The following is a 25,556-nucleotide window of genomic DNA, read 5'->3' as shown; positions in this document are numbered from 1 at the left end:
CAGGAGGAGGAGCCCGGAGCCCAGGGTGTGAGTACCAAGGACGTCAGTGGCCCCCACCACTGCCAGGGCATGGTGGGCACACAGTGTAAGCCATGAACAGCCTAGGGTGGAAGGCATGTCACAGGCTCCAATAAACACACATTGGATGTGTCCGGGAGTGTAAAAACCTGTTTAGAACGATTTCATCCTGGTTGCTTTTCAAGGAGGGCTTGGGTAGCCGGAAATGGGTGACTCGGCATTTCCTATCAGTCCCCTTGTCCAGTCAGGCTAAGTACAAGGGTACTGAGGGGAAGATCAGGGCTCCAGTCTGCTGGAAGATAAACACACCAACAAACGCTTTGAACAAGAGAGATGAGTGCTGAGCAGGAGAAACAGTCTTCCCTTGAGAGAGCACAGCAATTGGTTGGCTAGGATCAAATGGTCAGCCCTGAAGACCTACATACAAGTAACCGACTGAGCAGGTTGTATTTATGTGTATAGGAACATACAGTCGTGTTCATACACACTTATGTAACAACAGAGAAAAAGGGAAATCACATCATAATCTCCAAAAAATTTATAAGGGGGCTGGAGAGATGGCTCAGCAGTTAAGAGCACTGGCTGTCCTTCCAGAGGTCCTGAGTTCAATTCCCAGCAACCACATGGTGGCTCACAACTGTCTGTAATGAGATCTGGTGCCCTCTTCTGACCTGCAGTCATACATGCTGTATACATAATAAATAAATAAATCTTTAAAAAAGTTTTAAAAAGAGAGGACAGTGTTAGAACGATCATGGCAGAGGAGAAATGAGAGGGGAGGCTCACTCATCCTGTCAGGGAAAATAAGAAAAGTTCTCATTGTTTTGAAAACAGATAGGGGCTCACCTGTATTTCTGGCTGTCCTGGAACTTACTGTGTAGACCAGGCTGGCCTTGAACACATAGAACCTGTGTCCTGTGAACCTTGAACCTGCCTCTGCCTCCTGAGTGCTAGGATTAAAGGCATATCTCTCCATGCAGTTTTTATTTTATTTTTTATTTATTTATTTTTTTTGGAGACAGGTTCTCATGTAGCTCAGGTAGGTCTTGAACTCCTGACTGGCATTACAGACACGTGCCATTATGCCTGGCTTACAATGGAGTCTGGATGAGCAGTGAGTGAACGAGAGGGGTCTGGAATGGGCAAGGGTATGGAACGGCAAGAACAATGGTCAGAAATATGAAATCCAACAGATTATTTCAGAACTAGTAGGAAGGAAGCTGGCATTGAGAACACTGGGAAGCTGAAGAACAGCCTCATTTACCGGAACTATGGGCTTCAGATCCTGGTTAAACCAGAGCCAGCTGAGTAACCTCTCTGCTAAATGAGCCACAGTGTCATCGTTCTGAGAACAAGTGACTGCAGGAAGGTTCTGAGGACCGCCCTGCCCAGGAGCACAACAGCAATCAAAGAACAGACTGTCAAGCTCTTGGCGGTCCCGTGCCCTCCTCACAGACCCCCAGTGTTGGGACCCACTCCGATGTCCCTCTTCCTTCCCGCCATGGAGCTGGGGTCATCTAGAACACATGGAGAGACCACCACCTAAGTGCTGTGTCGCCAAATCCTCAACCACCACTAACACCCACAATCCACCTCCCTGCTGCTGGCTGGGATGTTAGGCCTGAGGCCTGTAATTGAGGCTCAAGCATGCTGGGCTGGGCCTGAGGGAGCAGGAGACCCATGTTTATGGACACCCACTAGTGCTGAGCCCAGCTCAGGGGTCCTACTTTAATAGCTCGGGTTGACTCTTTTTCTGGATGGGAAGGCCGGGGCTCAGAGGTCAGAAGCACTAAGGAAGCCAGGAGTCCTGCCTGATGCCACAGGGTTGGGTAGGCATCTCCTCCTCCACTACTGTACACCTCTCTCTAGTCAGCTCCTGTTTGCCTGGTTATCATGGTCCCCGTGCAGACACATAAACAATTCCAAGGACTCATGGGTAGGAAGACATGGAGGGGAATCAGAAGTATGGATATCAGTAGATAGCCAGCTTCCCAATCACTTACCATGGATAAATGGAGAAACTGAGGCACAGAGCCCGCCCCCCCCCCCAAACACTGGAAGACACCCAGTCCAACTTATGGAACAATCTGCCCTAACATCCTGGAATCCTGCTGGGCGCCCCAGGCTGTGGTCTGGAACAACTTGACTGTCTGCACACAGAGACCTAACAGAACTCTCCAAAAGGATTAGTTTGCCAGGAGTTTTCCTGGAGAGCGCCCAGACAGAGCCCTAGATCAGGCTCTGCAGCTACTGGCGCAATGCAGGGAGCAGGCCCAGGGCCCAGCAGATCCCCCACGGTGGCCTGGCTCTGCAGGAGGAGGGACTTGCAAAGTGATGCCGAGTGGGGCTCAGCTGGCTCCAGCTCAGTGACATCTGGAGCCCAGAGTGGCCCCTGGGTGCTGCCTGGTGATCTGCCCTGCAGCGAGGTGGTAGGTGGGTGGAGGCAGGAGGAAGGCCCGAGGCTCTGACTTCCGCAGCGGGCCCTGGAGGGACACCAGAAGCAGGCTGGGGCATCTGGCTAGGAAGGGCCAGGTAGAGGAGGTCAAAGGGAAGGTGACAGTCCAGGGCTAGACCATGACATAACTCACTGACAAGGTAGCTGGGATGGCGTCATAAAAGGCCCTCTGTGGATGCCCATCACTTTGTGACAGCAGTTGAGAATACTGTTCTGGTGCGGAGCAGGGGCAGGGAATACAGGCACTGAAGTACAGACACTGCCAGTCACCGCGGTCCCCAGCACAACCTGACAAGGGGCTTCTGGTCAACCCCATTTACAGAAAGGTAACTAAGGTCTGAGTAAGGCAGGGATGGCCTGCAGCGCTGTGGTAAGGTGCCTCCATCTCAGTACCCGGGGAACTTGCCACACTCCTCATCCGAGTTCCAAGCACCAGCAGGGAAGATAAGCCCTAGGGAGTTCCTGTTAGATTTCATGCATGGTGCCTTGAATGACATTGGCCCCCAGAAAACAGTTACAAGGGATGAAGGAAGATGCCCCGGGGCAAGGAGGAACGCCAACCCCTAGCCAACCCATGGTGTGATCTAGCCAGCACCTGGAAAGACCTCCATTCCCACTTGAGAGAAAGCCCAGGGAGGCCATACACCTTGCTTGCCCCTCCCTCCCCTTCCCCTGCAGCTGATAGCAGGCCAGGCCCCTCCCCTCCTCTCAGCCTTCTCCAGAGGAGGGAGGACAATCTATGTAACACTGGAGTAACGAACATTTAGGGTACATTCATGATGCACCAGACTTGCAGCTTCTCATCTAATTCTCCAAGCAATATTTAGTATCAGCGTTTATTGTACAGTGAGGAGTGTCATACTTTTCCATTCAAGTACAGCATGTACTTGGACCATACTCAGCCTCCACACTCTCTTCTCCCAACTCTGAGTCTTCTTCCTTCCCCATTTTCCTTCTGTTTCCACATTATATATAAATGACCTTATACATCTACATAAAGTCTAGGACCCGGGGTTGGATTGATGTCCCAGGGTAAGAGTTCATACTGTTCTTCCAGAGGACCTGAGTTCATTTTCCAGAACCCACATCAGGTAGTTCAATGGCCTCTAACTCCAGCTCCAGGACAACTGATTTCTCTGGCCTCTGGTTATCTGTACTCATGTGCACATACCAACTCTCTCTCAATCTCCCTCCCTCCCTCCCTTCCTCCCTCCCTCCCTTCCTCCTTCCCTCCCCCCCTCCCTCCCTCCCTCTCTCCTGCTTGCAGATTCAGATGAGTGATCTCAGCTATTCCCTGCCTCCACTTTGCTCTGCCATCATGGACTCTAACCCTCCGAAACCATATGCCCAATCAAATTCTTTTCTAAGTTGCCTTGGTCATGGTGTTTCTTCACAACGATACAACAGTGACCAAGACAGTGTGTGTGGCCCATTTTCTTTTCTTATACACTTGCTGGGGACATAAACATCAAGGCTGATTCTATAACCCAGCTGTTGTGAATAGTGTAACAAAAACATGGATGTGCAAGTGTCTCTGTGATGTGTTAAGGGTCTGTCAGGTAGCAGGGCATGGTGGCGCACACCTTTAATCCCAGTACTTCAAGAGGGAGAGGCAGGGAGATCTCTCAGTTTGTGGTACCCTAATCTACAAAGCAAGTTTCAGGAGAGCCAGGGCTACACAGAGAAACCCTTCCTTCAAAAACTAAAAAGGGGGAAAAAAGCAAACCTGAACTAAATTTGTTTTATCAGTCCCTAGCGCTTGTGTCAGAGGCCTGGCATGATGGTGTATACCTATATTTCTAACCCTGCGGAGGGGAAGGTGGGAAGATCCCTGGGGCCTATTGGCCAGCTAGCTGAATCAGCAAACTCCAGGTTCAGTGAGACCCTGTTTCAGTAAATAATGCAACGAGTGACTAAGGAAGACACTTAACATTGACCACTGGCCTCCACAGCCATGCACACACACACACACACACACACACACACACACACACACGCGCGTGAGCCCCAAATCTGGATCTGCCACAGCAGGACCCCACCTCTTCTTCTTCTCTCTGACACCATCATAATAACCCAGAGGGAGGGGCTAGGCAGTGCAAAGCCCCAGGAACTCCTCCAGGGTCCAGACAACATGGACACCCCTACCCACTACCAGTTTTGTTTACTGAGAGTTTTCTCCCCAAATCCCAGTGACACCAATGCTTCCCACTGGATCCATAATTTCTCCACTTGACAAAGGCAGAAACTGAGATCCGGAAAGGAGAAGGTGCCTAGGGTACCTAGCCAGAAGTGGCAGTGCTGGCACCCAGCTTTGGGTTAGTCCGACTTCAGAGGGAAGCTCTAGATCACATGGGGAACAAGCATTACAGTCACTGCAGACATTTGGATCTGCTGAGTAAGGTAGCAAGCTCATTAGAAATTCTCAGGCCTGGGGAAAGAGCTTGGATATCTATGTGAGTTCCAGGGGTCATGCCCAGCAGCGTGGTAGGGAGAGACAGAGAAGAGGAGGAGGAGGAAGAGGAGGAGGAGGAGGTGGAAGAAAAGAGAAGGGAGAGGAGAGGAGAGGAGAGGGAGGAGGAAAGAAAAATACTCGGAGGATGTAGTTTGCTGAATCTCAGGTTGTCTTATCATCCACAAAGTATTCAAGATGGAAGGCTGGCTGGGGTGTAGCTTAGTGGTAAGATACTTGTCTAGTGTGTATGAGGCCTTACATCCCATCCTTAGCCCCAGGTGTACACACACACACACACACACACACACACACACACACACACACACACACACGATGTGTGGAGAATGGTGGTACAAGTCTGTAATCCCAGCACTGATGTCTAAGGGTTTCTATAGCTGTGACCAAACACCTTGACCATAAACAATTTGGAATTCATTTCAGCTAAATCTCAGCAGATCCTCCATTGCTGAAGGAATTCAGGGCCAGAACCTGGAGGCAGGAGCTGATGCAGAGGCCATGGAAGGATGCTGCTTCCTGACTTGCCCCCCATGACTTGCTTAGCCTGCTTTCTTATAGAACCAAGGACCACTAACCGAGGTGGCACCACCCACAATGGGCTGGGCCCTCCCACATCAATCACTAGTTAAGAAAATACACTACAACCTTGCTCACAGGACAATCTTGTGGGATCATTTCAGCTGGGATACTCCACCATTCATTCACCAATGCCCACCCATGCCCAAATCCTGGACCCTTAGATGCACGAACCACTTCCTGATCCCACAGGCTCACAGACTGGGAAGGACCAGATGTAGGCACCAGTGACTCCAGTACATGCCATTGCCTAGGTCCTAGGATACACACTTAGGAAATGAGCAAGACACACAGCACCAGGGAGGAAGGCATCCTGGGAGAAGGCAAGCTCCTGACTGGGACAGGGGTCTTCCAGAGCCAGGCTGTGAAATTTCCAATTCTAGTTCTGTAATTGGCAGGTGCTATTCTTTCAATGCTAAGGATGGGGCTTGGGACCTCATGGGTGCTAGCAAGCACTCTCCCACCGGGCTACACTCCCAGCCCATGCTGGAAAGTGGCTTAACCCTCTTCCAACCCGTTAGCATCAAAGCTTCACAAGGTAACGTGGCCTGTGAAACTTGACAGCATGGTCGTTTACAGGGTCTGGATGGGTGGCTAAGACCAGACACAAAGGAACTTCTGCTTTAGGGACACTGGGTTAGAAAGGACATCCCTAGGATTGCTTCGGAAATTCTGATCTGGATGATCTGAAGGAGCCTGGGACTCAGCATAACAAATGGTACTGAATGAAGGAGCCTGGGACTCAGCATCAACAAACAGTACTGAATGGAGCTGGGACTCAGCATCAACACAGTACTGAAGCGGGAGAGTGTGCGTGTGTGTGTGTGTGTGTGTGTGTGTGTGTGTGTGTGTGTGTGTATGACTGTTTGGGTGTGGGGGGGCATGTGTGGTCAGAGCTGAGGCAGAGACTGTAGACGCTTTCCTGGCACGTCTTCCACGTTGGCATCTTTTGCCTTTGAGCAAGAGCCACACTGCCGTCAGGCTGTCCATGTCCTCACACAGCCCGTCTGCAGGGTGGCAAGGCAGAGTGCTGTCCCAGAAGGACGAGCTTCATACCCACCCAGACTGGAGCTACAGGGTCTTTGTATTTATTTATTTGTAGGAGACAGGGCCTAATGTATCCAAGGCCATCTTCAAACTTGTGACCTGAGGATGACCTTGAACTTCTGATCCTCCTGCCTCTATCTCCCAAGAGCTGAGACTGCAGACATGCCCACCATGTCCAGCTGATGTAGTTCAGGGGACCATCTGAGTTGCATCTCTAGCCCCCACAGGCCTCATTCAAAGCCAGGCCTTGCCTCGTTGACCTGTCAAACTTGACCACCAGGAATGAAATCTTATTTGTTTGTCTGGTTTTGCTTTATTTTGTTTTCAAGACAGCGTCTCACTATGTAGCTCTGGCTGTCCTGGAACTCACTATGTAGACCAGGATGGTCTCTCGGCCTCCCAAGTGCTGGCATTAAAGGTATGAACCACTATGCCCAGCCAGGAATGAACTTTTAAACCAAACGTTAATTATTTCAAATTCCAGCAACTCCCTCTAAACTCTGGCGTTGACTGTTCTGGACTGTGGACTTACTTCCTCCTCCTCCTCTGACACTGAAGCATCCGTGTGGTGTGGCCACCACCTCTCCAGCCCCTCTCCCTACAACCCCGGCAGGCCCGATGTTCCTCTCCTCCTGAGTGTCCCACCCTGCAGGATGACCCTGCACACCCGGCAGAGCTGCCTCAGGTACCACATGTCAGCAACCGGAACAAGCCGGCCGCTGCTCACATGCTGAAGCTGCTGGACTGCTTCCTTGATGACTCAGATTGACACCGTGAAAATCAATCATCCCCCTCATCATCACTTCTGACTTAGGCCTCTCCGGGCCTGGGCATATCAGCAAGCTGAGCTCATCATCATTCTGACTTCCTGACTATGCCGTCTGGGAAGTTGCCCTCTCCCGTGCCTCCCAAGACAACCTAGAAAAGATAAAAACCTAAAAGCAGGAAGTCCGAAGCCATTGCTCAGTTCTCCCTGCTTGCAGCAAGGTGCCAGCCTGAACCACAGAGCCAAGCCTCCAGGCAGCTGCAATGAACTGGAGAGGTGCTGGCCCCACTTGGCCTTCCTGGGAAAGCGATGTGTGACGGCAGTCTCCCAGCTGAGCCTGCCTGCCGCACAGCCCAGAACCTGGACTTGAATCCCAGTTTGCACCGCATTCTAGCTGTGGGATTTGGGGCACGTTACTCGGCCTCTCAGAGCGTAAGTAGGTATAGTAACAGAATTTACTTCATAGGGTTGGAGAAAGGACAGGTGTGAGAGGCTCCGGCTGGGGTTGTGGCACTGGTCTACAATCCCAGAACTTGGTGGCAGAGACCAGACAGAGAACAAGCTTGAGACCAGCCTAGGCTACATAGAGAGTTCAAGGCCAGCCCAAGCTATGCAGTAAGACCTTGCTTTAAAACAAGAGAGGCTCCGAGGTTAAGAGTACTGGCTGCCCTTCTAGAGGACCCAGGTTCAATTCCTAGCACCCACGTGGGCAGTTCACAACCACCTTCAGTCCAGTCCCAGGAGATCTTCCATCCTCTTCTGATCTCCACAAGCACCAGGCACACACAGTGCACACACAGTGCACACACAGTGCACACACACACACACACAGAGAAAACATGCAGACACATAAAATAATAAAATAAATAAAGCCAAGAGCTGGGGGTAGAGCTCAGAGGCAGAGCACTGGCTAGCTAGCATGAACAAGGCCTGTGTTTGACTCTTAGCATAAATATAGAAATAAATAAATATCTCCCTTTCCACAGACACAAGCTTCACGGGAGCCGCTCCTCAGCCTCTTGCTGTAGGTAAGGAAAGTTCTAAGAGCCGCAAAGGACCTGTGATGAGCAAGCCTCACTGACTCATTAAAGGTCCCCCAGGACCGACAAACTAACTCTTTCTTTCCCCATCTCAGAAGCCATAGTCAGCAAGCCACTCGACCAGAAGAGTTCAGAAGAGGTGTTGGAGCTGGTGGGGACGGGGTGAGCCAGACCTGTGGACCCACCCTCCAGCACGCAGCCTTTGAGGCAGAGGTCAGCTTCCCTCTCCACCGGGTCCCAGGGCATCAGCTGTGTGGGCAGGATCAGCTGTGTGGGCCGGATCAGCTGTGTGGGCCGGATCAGCTGTGCGGGCCGGATCAGCTGTGTGGGCCGGATCAGCTGTGTGGGCGGGATCAGCTGTGTGGGCGGGATCAGCTGTGTGGGCCGGATCAGCTGTGTGGGCGGGATCAGCTGTGTGGGCGGGATCAGCTGTGTGGGCTGGATCAGCTGTGTGGGCTGGATCAGCTGTGTGGGCTGGATCAGCTGTGTGGGCGGGATCAGCTGTGTGGGCCAGATCAGCTGTGCCGGCGGGATCAGCTGTGTGGCCTGGATGCAGGGCTACGGAAGGCTTCATCAGCGCTAGGCAGTCCCAAGGTGGAAGGCCGTGGGTGGAGCCACGCAGGGAAGGTGCCAAGCTGCACACTTCTGTCTCAGCCGCTGGGGCGGGAGGCTGCCTCCTCTTTACTACGAATCAGACTGTAGTCAGGCAAAGAGAGGACGCGTCCTAGAGAGGAGAGGTTGGGGGGGCGGGGACAGGAGGACCGGAGGCTGAGGAGGAAGGAGGAGACAGGAGAGGAGGGGAGGGAGAGGAGGGGAGACAGGGGAGGGGGGGAAGTGAAGGAGGGGAAGGGGACGGAGCAGAGAAAGGCAGGGGCAGGGACAGAGTCAAAGGATGCAGGGGTTTTATGACCACTGAAGAGAAAGAAGCGAAACAAACAAGCCGATTTCAGACACAGAATTGCTGAGCCAGAAAAGGAAGTCTACGGGTGGCAGAGTGGGCAGCGCCTGAGCCTCGGCCAAGGTGACCACATGGCCAAGGTGACCACACGGCCAAGGTGACCGCACGGCCAAGGTGAACACACGGCAATGGTGAACACACACACAGCAGAGGTGAACACACACACAGCAAAGGTGAACACACACACAGCAGAGGTGAACACACACACAGCAAAGGTGAACACACACACAGCAATGGTGAGCACACACACAGCAAAGGTGAACACACACACAGCACTGGTGAACACACACACAGCAAAGGTGAACACACACACAGCAATGGTGAACACACACACAGCAATGGTGAACACACACACAGCAAAGGTGAACACACACACACACAGCAAAAGTGAACACACACACAGCAAAGGTGAACACACACACAGCAATGGTGAACACACACACAGCAATGGTGAACACACAGAGACTGATGTGCAAGGCTCATCTTGGCTCCCAGTTTTGGAGGTTCCAGTCCAGCCAGGGCCAGTTGAGCCCACTGCTTTGGAGCTCTGCGGTAAGGCAGCGTGATGGAGTGAAAACCTCACTCCGCGGCCAGGAAGAAGAAGCCATAAGACGCCAGGCAGGGTGGTGCACACCTGTAAGCCGAACTCTTAAGCAGGAGGTTCAAGAGTCTAAAGACAGAGCCAGGCGGATCTCTGTGAGTTCGAGGCCAGCCTGGACTACCAAGTGAGTCCCAGGAAAGGCGCAAAGCTACACAGAGAAACCCTGTCTCGAAAAACCAAAAAAAAAAAAAAAAAAAAAAAAAAAAAAGAGTCTAAAGACAGTCTGGGTTGCAAAATTAAGACTTTAATCTCAAAACTAACAAAAAAACGACTATAATACCAGCACTCGGGAGGCTGAGATAAGAGGATCAAGAGTTCAAGGCCAGTCTGGGCTACAAAGTGATGCCCTGCCTCAGTGAACCAATAAAAATGCCTGTAATACCAACACTCAGAAGCTGGGACAGGCAGACAGACTTTAAAGCCAGCCTAGACTATATGGCAATACCTTGTCAAAAAAGAAAGAGAGAGAGTGTCCTGGCTAGGTTTATGTCAACTTGACACAGCTAGAGTTATCTAAAAGGAGAGAACCTCAACTAAGAAGATACCTCCCTAAGATCCTGCTGTAAGGCATTTTCTTAATTAGTGATTGATGGGGAGGGTCCAGCCCACTGTGAGTGGTGCCACCCCGGGCTAGCAGTCCTGGGTTCTATAAAAAAGCAGGCTGAAGCCGAGTGGTGGTGGCACACACCTTTAATTCCAGCACTCGGGAGGCAGAGCCAGGCAGATCTGTGAGTTCGAGGCCAGCCTGGTCTAGACAGAGAGATCCAGGACAGGCACCAAAGCTACACAGAAAAACCCTGTCTCGGGAAACGGGGGGGGGGGGGGGGGAGCAAGCCATGAAGAACAAGCCAGTAAGCAGTTCCCCTCCATGGCCTCTGCATCAGCTCCTGCCTCCAGCATCCTGTCCTGACTTCCTTCAGTGATGGACTACAATGTGGAAGTGTAAGCCAAATAAACCCTTTCCTCCTCAACTTGCTTTTTGGTCATGGTGTTTCATCACAGCAATAGAAACTCTCACTAACACAGAGAGACGGGGGAGGAAGGAAGAGGAGGAGGAAGAGGAAGAAAGGAGGGGAGGAAGGGAGGGAGGAGGAAAGGGAAGGTGGGAGGAAGAGGAGAGGAAGGAGAACCTGGACTCAGCCTCCTTTAGGAACATGCACATAGTTTCTGAAGACCTCTGAGCAGGACTTCATTGCTTAAAATTTTCATCATCTTCCAGTGGCAACTTCCTGGGAAGTAACCCTCTAACATGGATTATTCAGATCCAAGTCATAACTGGAATCACCTTAAAGCTACCCTTGGACATTCTAAGCTGAGATCTGGGAAGGATTGAGAACTGTCTCAAGGAGACACCTGGGAAGGTGGGCTTATGGGATTCAGTGACATCATCATCTAATGTGTGCCTATCATACACAACAGAGGCTTAATAAGCAATTGATGGACGGGTGGATGGAAGGCTATGTTGTCTTATTCGCTGCTAAATGTTAAGAATGCAGGAAGGAAGGCAAAAATAACTTCAACCACAAGGTCTTAGAAGGGAATCATTCTTAGCTCTTGCTGAATCACGTTTTTCTAGAGAACTGATAGAATTCATCCATCCATCCATCATCCATCCATCCACTCACAATGACAGATTGGTAAGGATGCTGCAGGGATTAGCACTGGGGACCACAGAACCCAGGACACAGGACAGATTGGTAAGGACACTGCAGGGATTAGCACTGGGGACCACAGAACCCAGGACACAGGACAGATTGGTAAGGATGCTGCAGGGATTAGCACTGGGGACCACAGAACCCAGGACAGATTGGTAAGGATGCTGCAGGGATTAGCACTGGGGACCACAGAACCCAGGACCCAGGACAGATTGGTAAGGACACTGCAGGGATTAGCACTGGGGAACCACAGAACCCAGGACAGATTGGTAAGGATGCTGCAGGGATTAGCACTGGGGACCACAGAACCCAGGACCCAGGACAGATTGGTAAGGACACTGCAGGGATTATCATTGGGGACCACAGAACCCAGGAGGGGATGATGACCTAAGCAAAGAGTGATGGAGGCCACAGACAGCTTTCTGAAGGATTGACCAGGGTTCCAGCATTAATGCCCATTTTATAGACACAAAAGTCACACCTGGTGCCTCTTAGAATCCATATGTTACCTGCAATCCGATGGTCACCCTTTCACCCCACATTCCCTACATTCCTTTTCGCTATCAACCTTATCAGACGTCCCACACCCAAGAAAAGCATGCGCATTCTGCAGTCAGCTGAAGAGACTCAAAGGAACAAAGATCTAATGGCAGAATTCAAGCAGGATGAAAAATGAATGGAGAACAGTCTGGATGCCAGGGGGTCCCTCCCCAGGCCCCCCCCCCGACATTTTTCAGTGCCTCGACAAGCCACTCCACAGGCCTTCCTGCCCCTGCCGACAGCGGTATGACTGGACCTTTAAATCAGGAAAATGCTTCATCATGTTCTGCTTCGCCATGAGAAACTAGAAACTCCCTCCCCCTCCTCCCCAGTGCACTCTCCTTCCAGTACAACGTGGTTAAAGGGACAGTGCCATCTCTTCCCCAGCTCTGAGGGTCAGGCTGCAGCCAGGGGCTGGGGACAAATGAGAGCGCAGGGAAAGAGGGGCAGGCGGGGGTCTTTTTTGGGTCAGTCTGTCAGTTTCTGTCTCGAGGATCCCGCTAGAAAGAGAACCACAGTAACCTGGGGTGCAGTGGGACTTGAGGTAATTTCCTGGGAGAAGTTCTGATCTGAGGACGTCTGCACCAGTTCCGGCGCTTGTCAGCAGGCATAGTCCGTGTCTGCTCCCGGCAGAGGAGGTTGACAGGGAGAGCTTCGCAGAAAGCCACGAACTGGACAGGACATGCAGGGGTGGGTCACTCACATGCAAGGGTAGGTCACTTTGAGACCTACCTGCCGAATGACTCATCCACCCCTCCCCAGTTCCCATCGGCACAGCACAGGGGTGAAGTTTGGAAGAGCTTCAGACCTGCCCACTCTGTAAGACCTAGATCAACCCTGCCCAGTAATCTCTGTCCCTGGTGCTGAAGCGATAGCGGCCGGAAGTCTCCACTAACACCGCATTTGACCGGAAAACCAAACCCATAGAACAAAGCAAGGCCGCCAAGTCTGAGCCCCTCCGCAGCCCTTTTACCCGAATCCTCTGTGGGGCTCATGAGGGTGGTGGACTCTGGTACTGAGAAACCCCACCACTTCCTCGGGATCATGATGGATGCCTACGGTACTGGGGATAGGAGTGAGACGGCAAGATGAAACTGAGAAAGGCCAGACAAGGAAGAAAGGAAGACAAATTTCTCGGGTGTAGGAACGTGGGTGCCAGATATCCACTGGCAATGTGGGCTCCCTTCCCAAATTCAGCCAGAGACACCCCCCCCCAAGAAGGAAGCTCCTGGGGGCACTTGGGGGTTTGGAGTTGCATCTTGTCCGTTGTACACAAGGGGAAACCAAGCGGGAGAGAACACAGTTTGTACAAGGTCGTTCAGCTAGCAAAGCACAGAGCTGACCTCCCACCCCCTCCGCCCCGTTTGCAGAACCTGGCTTGGGTGTTCTCTGGGTCCACACTCAGGGCAGGGGCTTGCTGCCTACTCAGGGACCCTCTGCTTCTTCGCCGACAGTTTCCCTTGCTGGGCAAGCCAGTCTCCACTCGCAGTCTCGGTCACTGGAGTTTTTGGAGAACATCAAGTTCCCCTCCCATCCTGCGTTCTCTTTCTCCTTCTGCAGTTTCCCGTGTTCCCTCAGGGTAGCTCTGCAGTCCTTTCAAACTCCATGTCCCCCTCTCCTACCCGAAGTCAGCTCTAGAGTTCCTTAAGCCCCTCTGGGGTGGCCGCTCTACCTATCAGGGGAACACAGCACCTTCAGCTAGGGGGTCCCCATTTATTCTCGGTAGCGTCCACGGTGCAATGCCGTTCAGAATCCCTCTGAGGGTGGTTGCGGTCTCTGCACTCTTCATCTCAAGGTCCTCTAACTATTAGGGAACCTTGTGTCGCCTCTCATGAGGGGTCCTCCCATACTAATCATTGCGGAGTCTCCCATCGCTTCAACCCGCAGGCACCCTGCCCCGTCAGTTCTCAAGCCCCTGTCCCGATTTCGGGGGCCCTCTCTTAATTCTGAGCACACCAAAAGGGTCTTCCTACATGCACCTGGAGGTCTGCACTTGTCCGTTCCGGAAGTCCTTTACTCCTTGGTCTGACCTCGGGAGGCTTCACTGACGATGCGACGATTCCCCTTCACTCCTGGGTCCCCCCCCCCGCCCCGCCCCTCTCACTGCGGCGGAGCCGGTCGGCCCGGGGCCGCGGGGGAGGAGGTGGAGAGGGCGGGGCCCTCCTCCCCAGCCCCCCACTGCCGAGGGGCCGGACCCGGGCACCGCGGATATAAAAGAGCCGGCGTCCCGGAGCTGCCGCAGTGCTGCCCGCCCCGTCCCGGCCCCGCTCTCCCCGCTCTGCCGGCGGCCGCACCTGCTCCGGCCATGATGAGCTTCGGCGGCGCCGATGCGCTGCTGGGCGCCCCGTTCGCGCCGCTGCACGGAGGCGGCGGCCTGCACTACGCGCTGGGCCGCAAGGCCGGCACCGGCGGCACGCGCTCCGCCGCCGGCTCCTCCAGCGGCTTCCACTCGTGGGCGCGGACGTCGGTGAGCTCCGTGTCCGCCTCGCCCAGCCGCTTCCGCGGAGCCGGCGCCGCCTCGAGCACCGACTCACTAGACACACTGAGCAACGGGCCGGAGGGCTGCGTGGTGGCGGCGGCGGCGGCGCGCAGCGAAAAGGAGCAGCTGCAGGCTCTGAACGACCGCTTCGCGGGCTACATCGACAAGGTGAGGCAGCTCGAGGCGCACAACCGCAGCCTGGAGGGCGAGGCGGCGGCGCTGCGGCAGCAGCAAGCCGGCCGCGCCGCCATGGGCGAGCTGTACGAGCGCGAGGTGCGGGAGATGCGCGGCGCCGTGCTGCGCCTGGGGGCGGCGCGCGGCCAGCTGCGCCTGGAGCAGGAGCACCTGCTGGAGGACATCGCGCACGTGCGACAGCGACTGGACGAGGAGGCCCGGCAGCGCGAGGAGGCGGAGGCGGCGGCGCGCGCCCTGGCGCGCTTCGCGCAGGAGGCGGAAGCCGCGCGCGTGGAGCTGCAGAAGAAGGCGCAGGCGCTGCAGGAGGAGTGCGGCTACCTGCGGCGCCACCACCAGGAGGAGGTGGGCGAGCTGCTCGGCCAGATCCAGGGCTGCGGTGCCGCGCAAGCGCAGGCGCACGCCGAGGCGCGCGACGCTCTCAAGTGCGACGTGACGTCGGCGCTGCGGGAGATCCGCGCGCAGCTCGAAGGCCATGCGGTGCAGAGCACGCTGCAGTCGGAGGAGTGGTTCCGAGGTGCGCGGGCGCGTGGGGTGGGAAAGGGGTCGCCCCCTCCTGGCGGGGCAGTGAGCAGCCAATGGGTTCACCAACGAGCCGGTAGAGGAGTCCGCCTCGAAGTAGCTGGACCCTCTGCAAAGTGCATGCCACCTCATAAAGTAGCGGTTTTTTTACTCTGGCCCTCCCTTGGGGCGCCCCAACCGTGCATTTTCCTTTAGTTGCCTCCTTCCACATTATTTATGTCCGTACTTAAACGCTGGGCTAACCCCTCTGCTCCTCACACCGTTAGGCGGACCCCAGTTTCAGACCAGTCTCTCTTTTGAACAGAACAAGCTCCATCTAGACCCAGGGTATCAAGCACCCGCTTGCGCTGTCAGCTCTGCCCACCCTTTGTCGCACCCTGCGCAGAGGGTGGGTGGGGCAGGAGTATTCTGCTGACACCTACCATTCTTCTCACCACTACTCGCTCGGTGCACAATGTCCCCACGTTAGTAATCTGCTGTGTAAGATGAAAGGAGCCTTCCATTTTCACGCCCTTTCTGGCCAGTTTGGAACCAGCACGTGGATCTCATGACTGCAAGTGGCCGAGGCAGCTTCTGTGTGTGCTATTTAATATACCCTTCTTCCTCTCAAAAGCTGGGACCTCCCGTCTCCCTTTCTCTCCCAACTTCCAGGGGTTCTGAGTCAGCTAGACTGCAGTTGCCCTGAAGCACTGCCCAGTAGCTGCAGGGTGACCTTGACCACATTGACCCTCTCTGGTTCTTGTTTCTTTTTGGGACTGGGGCATGGAGAAACTGGGCTTCCTAGTCTCAGATGCACAATCCTTCCTGACATCGTCCTTATACCTGTGCATTGTTCGGGAGGAGAGTGCAGAGCTCAGGTGCTTTCCAAAGCTGTCTGCGATCCACAATAGCTGAGAATCCTCACTTGGGTGGTTAAGTTTGCTAACATCAGGCAAAACCAGGAATACTGGGACTTGGATGCTCGGAATTCCCTTTCATGCTCCACGCCTTTGCAGTGGCGGTGAACCGTCCCTTCCCCCATCTCTGCAGCAAGGCTCCTCCCAGAGGGGACCTCTTCTTTTAGGTTTGCCCTTCACCCAAGCAGAGCATCCAAGGATATATGTTCCCACCAGCTGGCCTCTTTCTTTCCGCCAGGATCAGCTCTTGTATGTGGGATGTTCCCTTTCCAGAGATTAAGACCAATTTCTGATTTCCACTGGAAGATCTGAGGAGCCAGTTGGTGACAGAGGCCAATGTACGGCTTCGATTGGCTCAGGATGTGCTAGAGAATGAAGTCAGGTAGAGGAAGGGACAAAGGGCTGGTACACAGGCCTTGGGCTCCCCTGTGACCTTGGACTCTGCAGAAATCTGCAGGAAGTTACCATGGCTACGTAGTAACTGATCACTCCCACAGCTTTAGTGCTGGTGAGATCACAGGAATGTTAACTTCTTCTGCAAGCTTGCAGACCCCAGCTGAACCTCTCAGTTAAGGAGCTCTGCCAGGCACCGGAACCGGAACGGGGGGGGGGGGGCTTCCTTTCTCCTGAGTGCTTTATGGATCCAGTTGAGGGAGACAGTCTGTTTTCCAAAGCCAAATAGACTAGATTTGAATCCTGCCACTCACTAGCTGGGTAGCTTTGGACAAGAGCTACTTGACTGTTACAGGATGGGGTGGATTAACATCTTGGCACATCTTCAACCCAGGTTGTATCACCTTCCAAATCTGAGCATTGGAACCCAAGTTCAGGTGTGCCTAACCTGTGGCCTGGTTCCTCCCCTGTTCAGTGAGGTTGGACCGACTCTCAGAGGCAGCCAAGGTGAATACAGATGCTATGCGCTCGGCCCAGGAGGAGATAACTGAGTACCGGCGGCAGCTGCAGGCCAGGACCACAGAGTTGGAGGCCCTGAAGAGCACCAAGGATTCACTGGAGAGGCAGCGCTCTGAGCTGGAGGACCGGCATCAGGCAGACATTGCCTCCTACCAGGTGAACTGGGGGGACGAGGGGGGTGCTTTCTTTCTTAGAGCAGGACCCTGGTCTCTGAGTCAGACATCGCATTATTTTTTGTTGTGTGACCTGGAGTTATCTGCCTATCTCAATTAAAATTCCTTCTCTGAGGTGAAAAGAAGGAAAAATAGGAGCAAAAATCACTGCATTGTAGAGCTGGGAAGGTCGCCACTTTCGGGGTTAGCTCAGTGGTAGACTTCTTGCCTTCCTAGTATGCCTGAGGTCCTGGGCTCCATCCTAGCACCCAAGGAATAATATACCACTTAAATATAAATGCTCAGCCTAATCCTGGTTAGAGTAGGTATTCTAAGACTAGTCACCAGTGTCCGCGGGTGTGGCCTGGGGGCAGCATTGGCAGATTTCATCAATCAAAACCGGACTTGGGGAGAAAAGTGTCACTTTCTTAGAACTGGGTAAACAAGTGAACGCGATGATTACAGAGCCATTAGGACTGGAGAAAACTCAGGAGGTAAAGGACAAGGTTCACTTGAAGCAGTGCTCAGGGGGGAGACGTTTTGTCTCTGGTCAGCATGCTTCTGGGGACCCTCTGGCTTGCCAGGCAGTCAAAGAGCAGACACTTGCCAAGCCTTGACACCTGCAGGCACTTTTGGAAAGAATAGAAATCAAAGTAGCTAAAACTGCTCTCTCCCCAGGGCCCTGTGTCGGATGCTGCTCAACTGTTCTACCCCTGGGCTACACCTCACTCGGCCCTTGCACAGAGCACTTTCTGGGGCGTCTGTAAAAACTCACCCATCATTTTCCTGACTGAGACAGTGTCTGTTGTATCTCATTCAGATCTTTCCTCAGGCTGAGGTTTTTGATCCAAGTTTTTTCATGTCTATACATGAGCAGCTTGTGGTTTTGACAGGGTCAGGGGCTTTGTCCCCAGTCAGGTGGCTAAGCAGGGTGGCCCCAGCTTACCTGAACTGAGGGCCAGGTACTGGCTGGCAGATGACTTTGCCTGATCTGTCATCCCCAGGACGCTATTCAGCAGCTGGACAGTGAGCTGAGAAACACCAAATGGGAGATGGCGGCACAGCTCCGAGAGTACCAGGACCTGCTCAATGTCAAGATGGCCCTGGATATCGAGATTGCTGCTTACAGGTGAGACAGCCCAGGGGCCTTGAGTGGTATAGAGCCCTGTGTTCTCAGAGCCTGGAGACAGTATAGAGCCCTGTGTTCTCAGAGTCTTGAGGAGTATAGAGCCCTGTGTTCTCAGAGCCTGGAGGCGGGGGGGAGTATAGAGCCCTGTGTTCTCAGAGCCTGGAGGGGGGGGGAGTATAGAGCCCCGTGTTCTCAGAGCCTGGAGACAGTATAGAGCCCTGTGTTCTCAGAGCCTGGAGTGTGGGGGAGTATAGAGCCCTGTGTTCTCAGAGCCTGGAGACAGTATAGAGCCCTGTGTTCTCAGAGCCTGGAGACAGTATAGAGCCCTGTGTTCTCAGAGCCTGGAGACAGTATAGAACCCTGTGTTCTCAGAGCCTGGAGGGAATATAGAGCCCTGTGTTCTCAGAGCCTGGAGGGAGTATAGAGCCCTGTGTTCTCAGAGCCTGGAGACAGTATAGAGCCCTGTGTTCTCAGAGCCTGGAGGGAGTATAGAGCCCTGTGTTCTCAGAGCCTGGAGGGAATATAGAGCCCTGTGTTCTCAGAGCCTGGAGGGAATATAGAGCCCTGTGTTCTCAGAGTCTTGAGGCTGCATAGAACTCCATGTTCCCATGAAGTAGTGAGCCTTCAGTTTCAAGTTGTGTTTAGGTAGCCCGCTACTCTTTAGAGACAGAAGTCTTTTGGTTTTTATTTTGTCTTGTTTTTTAAACAGATGTTACTATGTGGCCCTGTCTGGCTTTGAACTCACTATGTAGACCAGGCTGCTCTCTAACTCGTGGAGACCATCTACCTCTGCCTCCCAAGTGTTAGGATTAAAGGTGTGCACTACCACAGCCTACCTAAAACATAAGTATTTCTGTTTATTTTCATTTTTGATTAGTGTGTGTGTGTGTGTGTGTGTGTGTGTGTGTGTGTGTGTGTGCACGCATACACGCTGTGGTGCATGTGTGGAGGCAGAGGACAACTTTGTAGGGTCTCTTCTCTTCTTCCACCTTCATGTGGTTCTGGGATTGGAGTCAGGCCTTCAGGCTTGTGCATCAGGCATCACTACCCCCATGGCCATCTTTCCAGCCCAAAGTATTTCAGTTGTGAGCCTGAACCTTTAACGGCTCAGCTATCCCTCCAGTCTTAATTCTAGTAAAATACATTTTAATGATATATGATAGGCAAGATGGTTCAGTGGTAAAGGCACTTGCTATACAAGTCTGAGGCCTAAGTTTGATCACCAGAATCTACTACAGAAAGAGAACTAATTCCTGATGTCCTGTTGTCCATAACAGTGCATGCACACATGTATCCACACCCATGTACACACACACTAAAATAAGAAAAATGTTGTGAAATTCGTATCTTGCTGGGCGGCGGCGGCGGCGGCACACGCCTTTAATCCCAGCACTTGGCTAGCAGAGGCAGGTGGATCTCTGTGAGTTTGAGGCCAGCCTGGTCTACAGAGCGAGTTCCAGGACAGCCAGGGCTGTTACAAAGAGAAACCCTGTCTCAGAAAATCAAAAACAAACAAACAAAAATCCATATCTTAAAATTTACCATTTAACCTTTTTTTTTTTTTTTTCAAGACAGAGTTTCTCTGTAGCTTTGGAGCCTGTCCTGGAACTCACTCTGTAGACCAGGCTGGCCTCAAACTCACAGAGATCCACCTGTCCCTGCTTCTCAAATGCTGGGATTAAAGGTGTGCACCACCACCACCACCACTGCCACCCAGCATCCATTTAACCATTGTAAATAAACAGTTCGGTGGTGTTAAGTACATTTGCATATGCAGCACTCACCTCTATCCATTCCCAGAGCTGTTTTCACCATCCAAACTCAAACTGCATACCCCGTACAAGACTCCTCATTGTCCCTGCCCTCAGCCCCTGAGAAGTAGTCTACTTCCCAAGAGGCAGAGATCTTGAAGCTGACTTCTTTTCTTTTAATTGCATTTTATTTATTTATTTGTGTATGTGTGCCTGCACGCACACACATGGAGGTTAGAGGGTGTGTGTGTGTGTGTGTTTGCATGCACACACATATGGAGGTCAGAAGATAGTTTGGAGAGTTGGTGTTTTGCCCCCACCATGTGGGTCCTGGGTATAAAACTTACCAAGTCCTCGGGCTCAATGGTAGGTGTGCTATCTCTGAGCTATCTCATTGGCCCAAGAGTGACTTGTTTTCTTTCTGACTGTATCTACCCCGAACCCAGCTAGTCAGAGACTTGCTTTGGAGGAAGAGGTGCTCAGGTAGTCGGGGACCATTATAAGCCCATCCTTAGCTCACTAGGCCTGCAAAAATGAGTGGGGGATGCAGAAACAGCATGCATGCCATCCATGGGTTGTCGGGAGGCTCAGCCAGTCTTGTTCACAGGAAAATCCAGCCGACACAGGTTCTTCTGGGCAGTCACAGTGCTCACGGAATGGTAGCCATGAGAAGACCAATCCCAAAGATGAGCGCCCCCAGTCTAGCAGGGCTGACGTCAGGAAGGCCGCTCCTGGCTGGTGACCTTGGCTCTGGTCTAACCTTCTGCTCAGTGCAGTGCACTAGCCAGGAGCCAGAGTGATGCTTGAGTCAGACCGGCCAAGGCCCTGCCCCAGGCTGCTGGATTGAGATCTGTAGTTTAATGGGAGCCAGGGTAATTTGTCAGCTGTTAGATTTGGATAACAGTGCTCTAGGGGAAACCCCCATACTTCTCTAAGCTGGGGCTCTGCCAAGCCCTTAATACTCCTTATCTCACAGAAACAGCCTTCTGAGGTGAGGACTCTGGAGGTCACCTCTCTACCAATGAGAAAGTAAGGCCTTAAGGGTCTGGGTAGCTTAGATAAGGTCGCCATCTAGTGAGAAGCTAAGTGAGAGGAGAAATCCCAAAGGCTGGCTGTGAAAGGTGCCAGGACAGCTCTAGATGGCAATATTTAAGACCTCTCAAACTAAATTTCTAAGTATGGGCTCATTTATCCTCAGCTTTTCTCTTTCAGACATGGGAGGGATTTATTTTTCATTTTAGTGTGTGTGTGTGTGTGTGTGTGTGTGTGTGTGCACAGTGTGTATGTAGAGGTTACGCACAATTTTTGGTAGTCTAGTCACATCTCTCTTTTTCCAAACCCAGTACCTCATACATACTGGACCAGCAATATGCCACAGAGCCATACCCCCAACCCTCCAACTTTCTCTTGAATTAGGTTTTAGTTGAGAGACAGTAAGTGTACGTTTATCAATGTAGGACTTTTCTATTGAGGACCATTCTTTAGGGAGATGGTTCCTCCCATAAACAGCAGTGCAGTCCCCTGAGGGTCAGGCTCCGTGGGCGGTCACCGGAACGCTTTGTTAAAGTAACTTTCTCCATTCTCAAAGTGCTTGCTGCTGAGGCTGTGACCCCGTGGAGGGTGTGTGCTTAGCATGACTCAGTCCTCAGCAGCAGCAATAAGCAAAGAGAGAGCAATAGGGAAGGAGAGAGGAAGGAAAGAAGAAAAAAAGAAAGGGAAAGCAAATGAAATTCCTCCCATTCACCCAAGCCTGTCACTGAATGCAGTGGGGCTTCCGGAAAACCAAGGAAGATTCCAGACCTGCACATCTGCTCTGCGTTAATGGTGTGTCTCATTATCCATTCTGCAGAAAGCTCCTGGAAGGCGAAGAGTGTCGCATTGGCTTTGGTCCAAGTCCCTTCTCTCTGACCGAGGGACTCCCGAAGATTCCTTCCACAGCCACTCACATAAAAGTCAAGAGCGAAGAGAAGATAAAAGTGGTAGAAAAGTCAGAGAAGGAAACCGTGATTGTGGAGGAGCAGACAGAAGAGATCCAGGTGACTGAAGAAGTGACGGAAGAGGAGGAAAAAGAGGCCAAAGAGGAGGAGGAAGAAGGCGAGGAAAAGACTGAAGAGGGAGGAGAAGAAGAAGTCACCTCTCCCCCTGCGGAAGAGGCCGCATCTCCAGAAAAGGAAACCAAACCTCCTGTGAAGGAAGAGGCCAAGTCCCCAGCTGAGGTAAAATCTCCAGCTGAGGTAAAATCTCCAGCTGAGGTAAAATCTCCAGCTGAGGCCAAGTCACCAGCTGAGGTAAAATCACCTGCTGAGGTAAAATCTCCAGCTGAGGCCAAGTCACCAGCTGAGGTAAAGTCACCTGCTGAGGTAAAATCTCCAGCTGAGGCCAAGTCACCAGCTGAGGCCAAGTCCCCAGCTGAGGCCAAGTCCCCAGCTGAGGCCAAGTCACCAACTGCGGCCAAGTCACCAGCTGAGGCCAAGTCACCAGCTGAGGTAAAATCACCTGCTGAGGTAAAATCTCCAGCTGAAGCCAAGTCACCAGCTGAGGTAAAATCACCTGAGAAGGCCAAGACCCCTGTGAAGGAAGAAGTGAAGTCCCCAGCTGAAGTAAAATCTCCAGAGAAGGCCAAGTCCCCAGTCAAGGAAGAAGCACCATCTCCAGCCCAAGCCAAGTCCCCGGAGAAGGAAGAGGCAAAATCACCAGCAGAGGTTAAGTCTCCTGAGAAGGCCAAGTCCCCTGTGAAGGAAGAGGTCAAGCCTCCAGCTGAGGTGAAATCCCCTGAGAAGGCTAAGAGCCCAGTGAAGGAGGAATCAAAGTCCCCTGAGAAGGCCAAGACTCTAGATGTGAAATCTCCAGAAGCCAAGACTCCAGTGAAGGAGGAAACAAAGTCCCCCACAGACATCAAATCTCCCGAGCAGGCCAAAAGTCCTGCCAAGGAGGAGGTCAAGTCCCCCGAGAAGGCCAAGTCCCCTGAGAAGGAAGTTCCCAAGAAGGAAGAGGTGAGGTCCCCTGTGAAGGAGGACGTGAAAGCTAAAGAACCCCCAAAGAAAGCAGAGGAAGAGAAGACCCCTGCTCCACCAAAAACAGAGGAGAAGGCGAGCAAGAAAGACGAACCACCCAAGAAGGAGGCCCCACAGGCCAAGGTGGAGGAGAAGAAGGAAACCCCCGTAGAAAAGCCCAAGGACTCTGCAGGGGAGGCCAAGAAGGAAGAGTCTGGAGATCAGAAGAAAGCAGGGACCCCAGAGAAGGAGACCCCTGCCAAGACGGAGGTGAAGGAGGAGGCTAAATCCAAAGAGAAGGCAGAGACGACCAAGACGGAAGCGGAGGACACCAAGGCCAAAGAACCCAGCAAACCCGCAGAGAAGGAAAAGCCACAGAAAGAAGAGACGCCAGCAGCACCAGAGAAGAAAGACAGCAAAGAGGAGAAGGTCACCGAGTCCAAGAAGCCCGAGGAGAAACCCAAGACGGAGGCCAAGGCCAAGGAGGATGACAAGGGCCTTTCCAAAGAGCCCAGCAAGCCCAAGACGGAAAAGGCTGAAAAATCCTCCAGCACAGACCAAAAAGATAGCCAGCCCCCACAGAAGGCTGCAGAGGACAAGGTCACCAAGGGGGAGAAGTAAGGCCGAGACAGAGGGACATCCACAACAGCCAAAGAAACTCAGGAGGGTCCCAGTACTCAAGGGTCAGCGTAATCAATTTTATTTCTTCCTTTCCTCTCTGTAAGAAGAAACACTGTTTAGATGATGGGTACGCCCTCACCAAACAGGAATTTCTATTAGGATTAAGTTAGCAAGAGAAGATACCCTGAGCCCTGGCCCCCCCACACCCCAAGCCCACTGCAGGTGATGGACAATTACGATAGCTTATTGTAGCCGAACGTGATGTATGCTGAATGCTACATGAAAACCACTTGACTGAAAACTGCTCCCTCCTTTCCAAATAAGTGCATTTATTTCCTGTATGTACAACTGACAGATGACCGCAGTAATGAATGAGCAGTTAGGAATGCATTATGCTTGAAATGTAACCTATTCCCGAATGCCTTGTTTTCCAAAGGAGTGGTCAGGCCCTTGCCCAGCACTCTGCCCTGGAAGAGCTGCAGCAGGTGAGGCAGGGCACTGGCCACTGAACCATGCCATGGCGCACTTTCCACTGGAGTCCACTTTCAATTGCTCCCATGCAATAAAACCAAGTGCTTCTAAAATAGAACTGTGGCTGTTCCTATTTGTTCTCTTCCCCTGGGAAGGCTTGAGGCAGGGACAGGAGGTCTGGATGGGACACCAGATCTGTGCCGGTGGCCTAGGGGATCATTCTGTGGTATGTGGTCTGTGGATCACCTTCATCAGCATCGCCTGGGAGCCAGGACTCCTGACTCCACGCTGTGGACATCACAGCCTGAGAGGGAGGCACAGGGAAAGTACACACTTTGCCAAACCCCAGTTTACCCTAATAAACACTGACGCTGGGGTGCCTGGGAACAGTGAGCCCCAGGAGGATGTTGGATGGTCCATGGACTCTGAATGTTAGATGAGAAGTACCTTGTGTATAAGGGGCCACACATGGCTGGCTAATTCATCTGTGATGAAGACTACAGTCATCATCACCTAAATTACATCCAATGTGCTTCTCTGGGCATGGATTTTATTTTTTCAGTACCCCACTCCCACCCCTTTTATATTTTTATTTTGAGACAGTGTCTTACTTAAATGCCAGAGTTACCTTGAACTTGTATTCCTGTCCCTGCCTCCCAGATCCCTGGGGTTACGTGAATGTACCACTATGCCTGGCTCAGAAAGTAACTTTAAAAGCTCTGGTCCTCCTACAGGTTTCCATGGCATCCTCACTGTTAAATCCTTGGTGAGACTGGCATGACCTCTTATTCTACTTGCTCAACACCTCTCCCAGGAGTTGCTTCTCTGCCCCCCACCCCACCCCACCCCTGCCCCCAGCCAGATGGCTCTCGGCTATCATGTTTCTAATTTTCCTACCTCTGGTCACTGATGATTGGTCCAGAACGGCCAATGAAGCTCTTTTCTGGGATTTTAAACTTGGCACCAGAGTGGCTGCTAGCAAGATGTGGGTCAGGAGCTGTGGGCAGCCATGTTTCCAGACCTTTGGTAAGATATTCTGAGAAGGTGGAATGAATAGGGACAACACACCAAGAGAACCATGGTGCATTTCCTGATGATCCAATCCACAGCTTGTGGCCATCCCTTGAGGTGATAAATCCCCCTCTTTACCAAAACTCTTTGGGTTAAGATGCTGCTTTACAAACAGAAGCGTTTTGAATGATGCAGTGACTAAAGGTGTAGTTTGGTAGAAACTAAGGGTGATACCTCAGGGAAGGAGCAAGTGCCACCTCTCCCCATACCTCAAAGTTCTGGTCAACACTTCAGGCTAGGC

The 25,556-nt window shown here is 52.5% G+C and overlaps 2 protein-coding genes across 2 annotated transcripts in view; one reads left to right on the top strand and one right to left on the bottom strand.

The window, feature by feature from the left end:
- The window catches only part of Ap1b1 (adaptor related protein complex 1 subunit beta 1), a 109,967-nt gene extending 95,431 nt beyond the window's left edge, over positions 1-14,536 (bottom strand). Inside the window, exon 1 of the mRNA XM_076545836.1 lies at positions 14,421-14,536. The gene's annotated coding sequence lies outside the window, so the exon portion shown is untranslated. The remainder of the gene's footprint in view (positions 1-14,420) is intronic.
- Nefh (neurofilament heavy chain) lies at positions 14,162-24,362 on the top strand. The gene is made up of 4 exons (XM_006972958.4): positions 14,162-15,314; positions 17,084-17,283; positions 18,284-18,408; positions 22,009-24,362. The coding sequence occupies exons 1-4, from the start codon at positions 14,177-14,179 to the stop codon at positions 23,771-23,773; spliced, it is 3,228 nt and encodes a 1,075-aa protein (XP_006973020.2). The 5' UTR covers positions 14,162-14,176; the 3' UTR covers positions 23,774-24,362.
- The last annotated feature ends 1,194 nt before the right edge of the window (positions 24,363-25,556 follow it).

Source organism: Peromyscus maniculatus, chromosome 10 (assembly GCF_049852395.1).
Source record: "Peromyscus maniculatus bairdii isolate BWxNUB_F1_BW_parent chromosome 10, HU_Pman_BW_mat_3.1, whole genome shotgun sequence".
In the NCBI taxonomy this organism is placed as follows: domain Eukaryota; kingdom Metazoa; phylum Chordata; class Mammalia; order Rodentia; family Cricetidae; genus Peromyscus; species Peromyscus maniculatus.
Note: the sequence above shows the minus strand (reverse complement) of the source record. Positions and strands in the feature narration are given on the sequence as shown.

Excerpts from the sequence above, each read along its gene's own strand:
- Nefh (XM_006972958.4), top strand. The coding sequence starts at position 14,177 with ATGCGACGATTCCCCTTCACTCCTGGGTCCCCCCCCCCGCCCCGCCCC. Across the intron at positions 15,315-17,083 it reads GTCGGAGGAGTGGTTCCGAG|TGAGGTTGGACCGACTCTCA; the intron begins GTGCGCGGGCGC and ends TCCCCTGTTCAG. Across the intron at positions 18,409-22,008 it reads ATCGAGATTGCTGCTTACAG|AAAGCTCCTGGAAGGCGAAG; the intron begins GTGAGACAGCCC and ends TCCATTCTGCAG.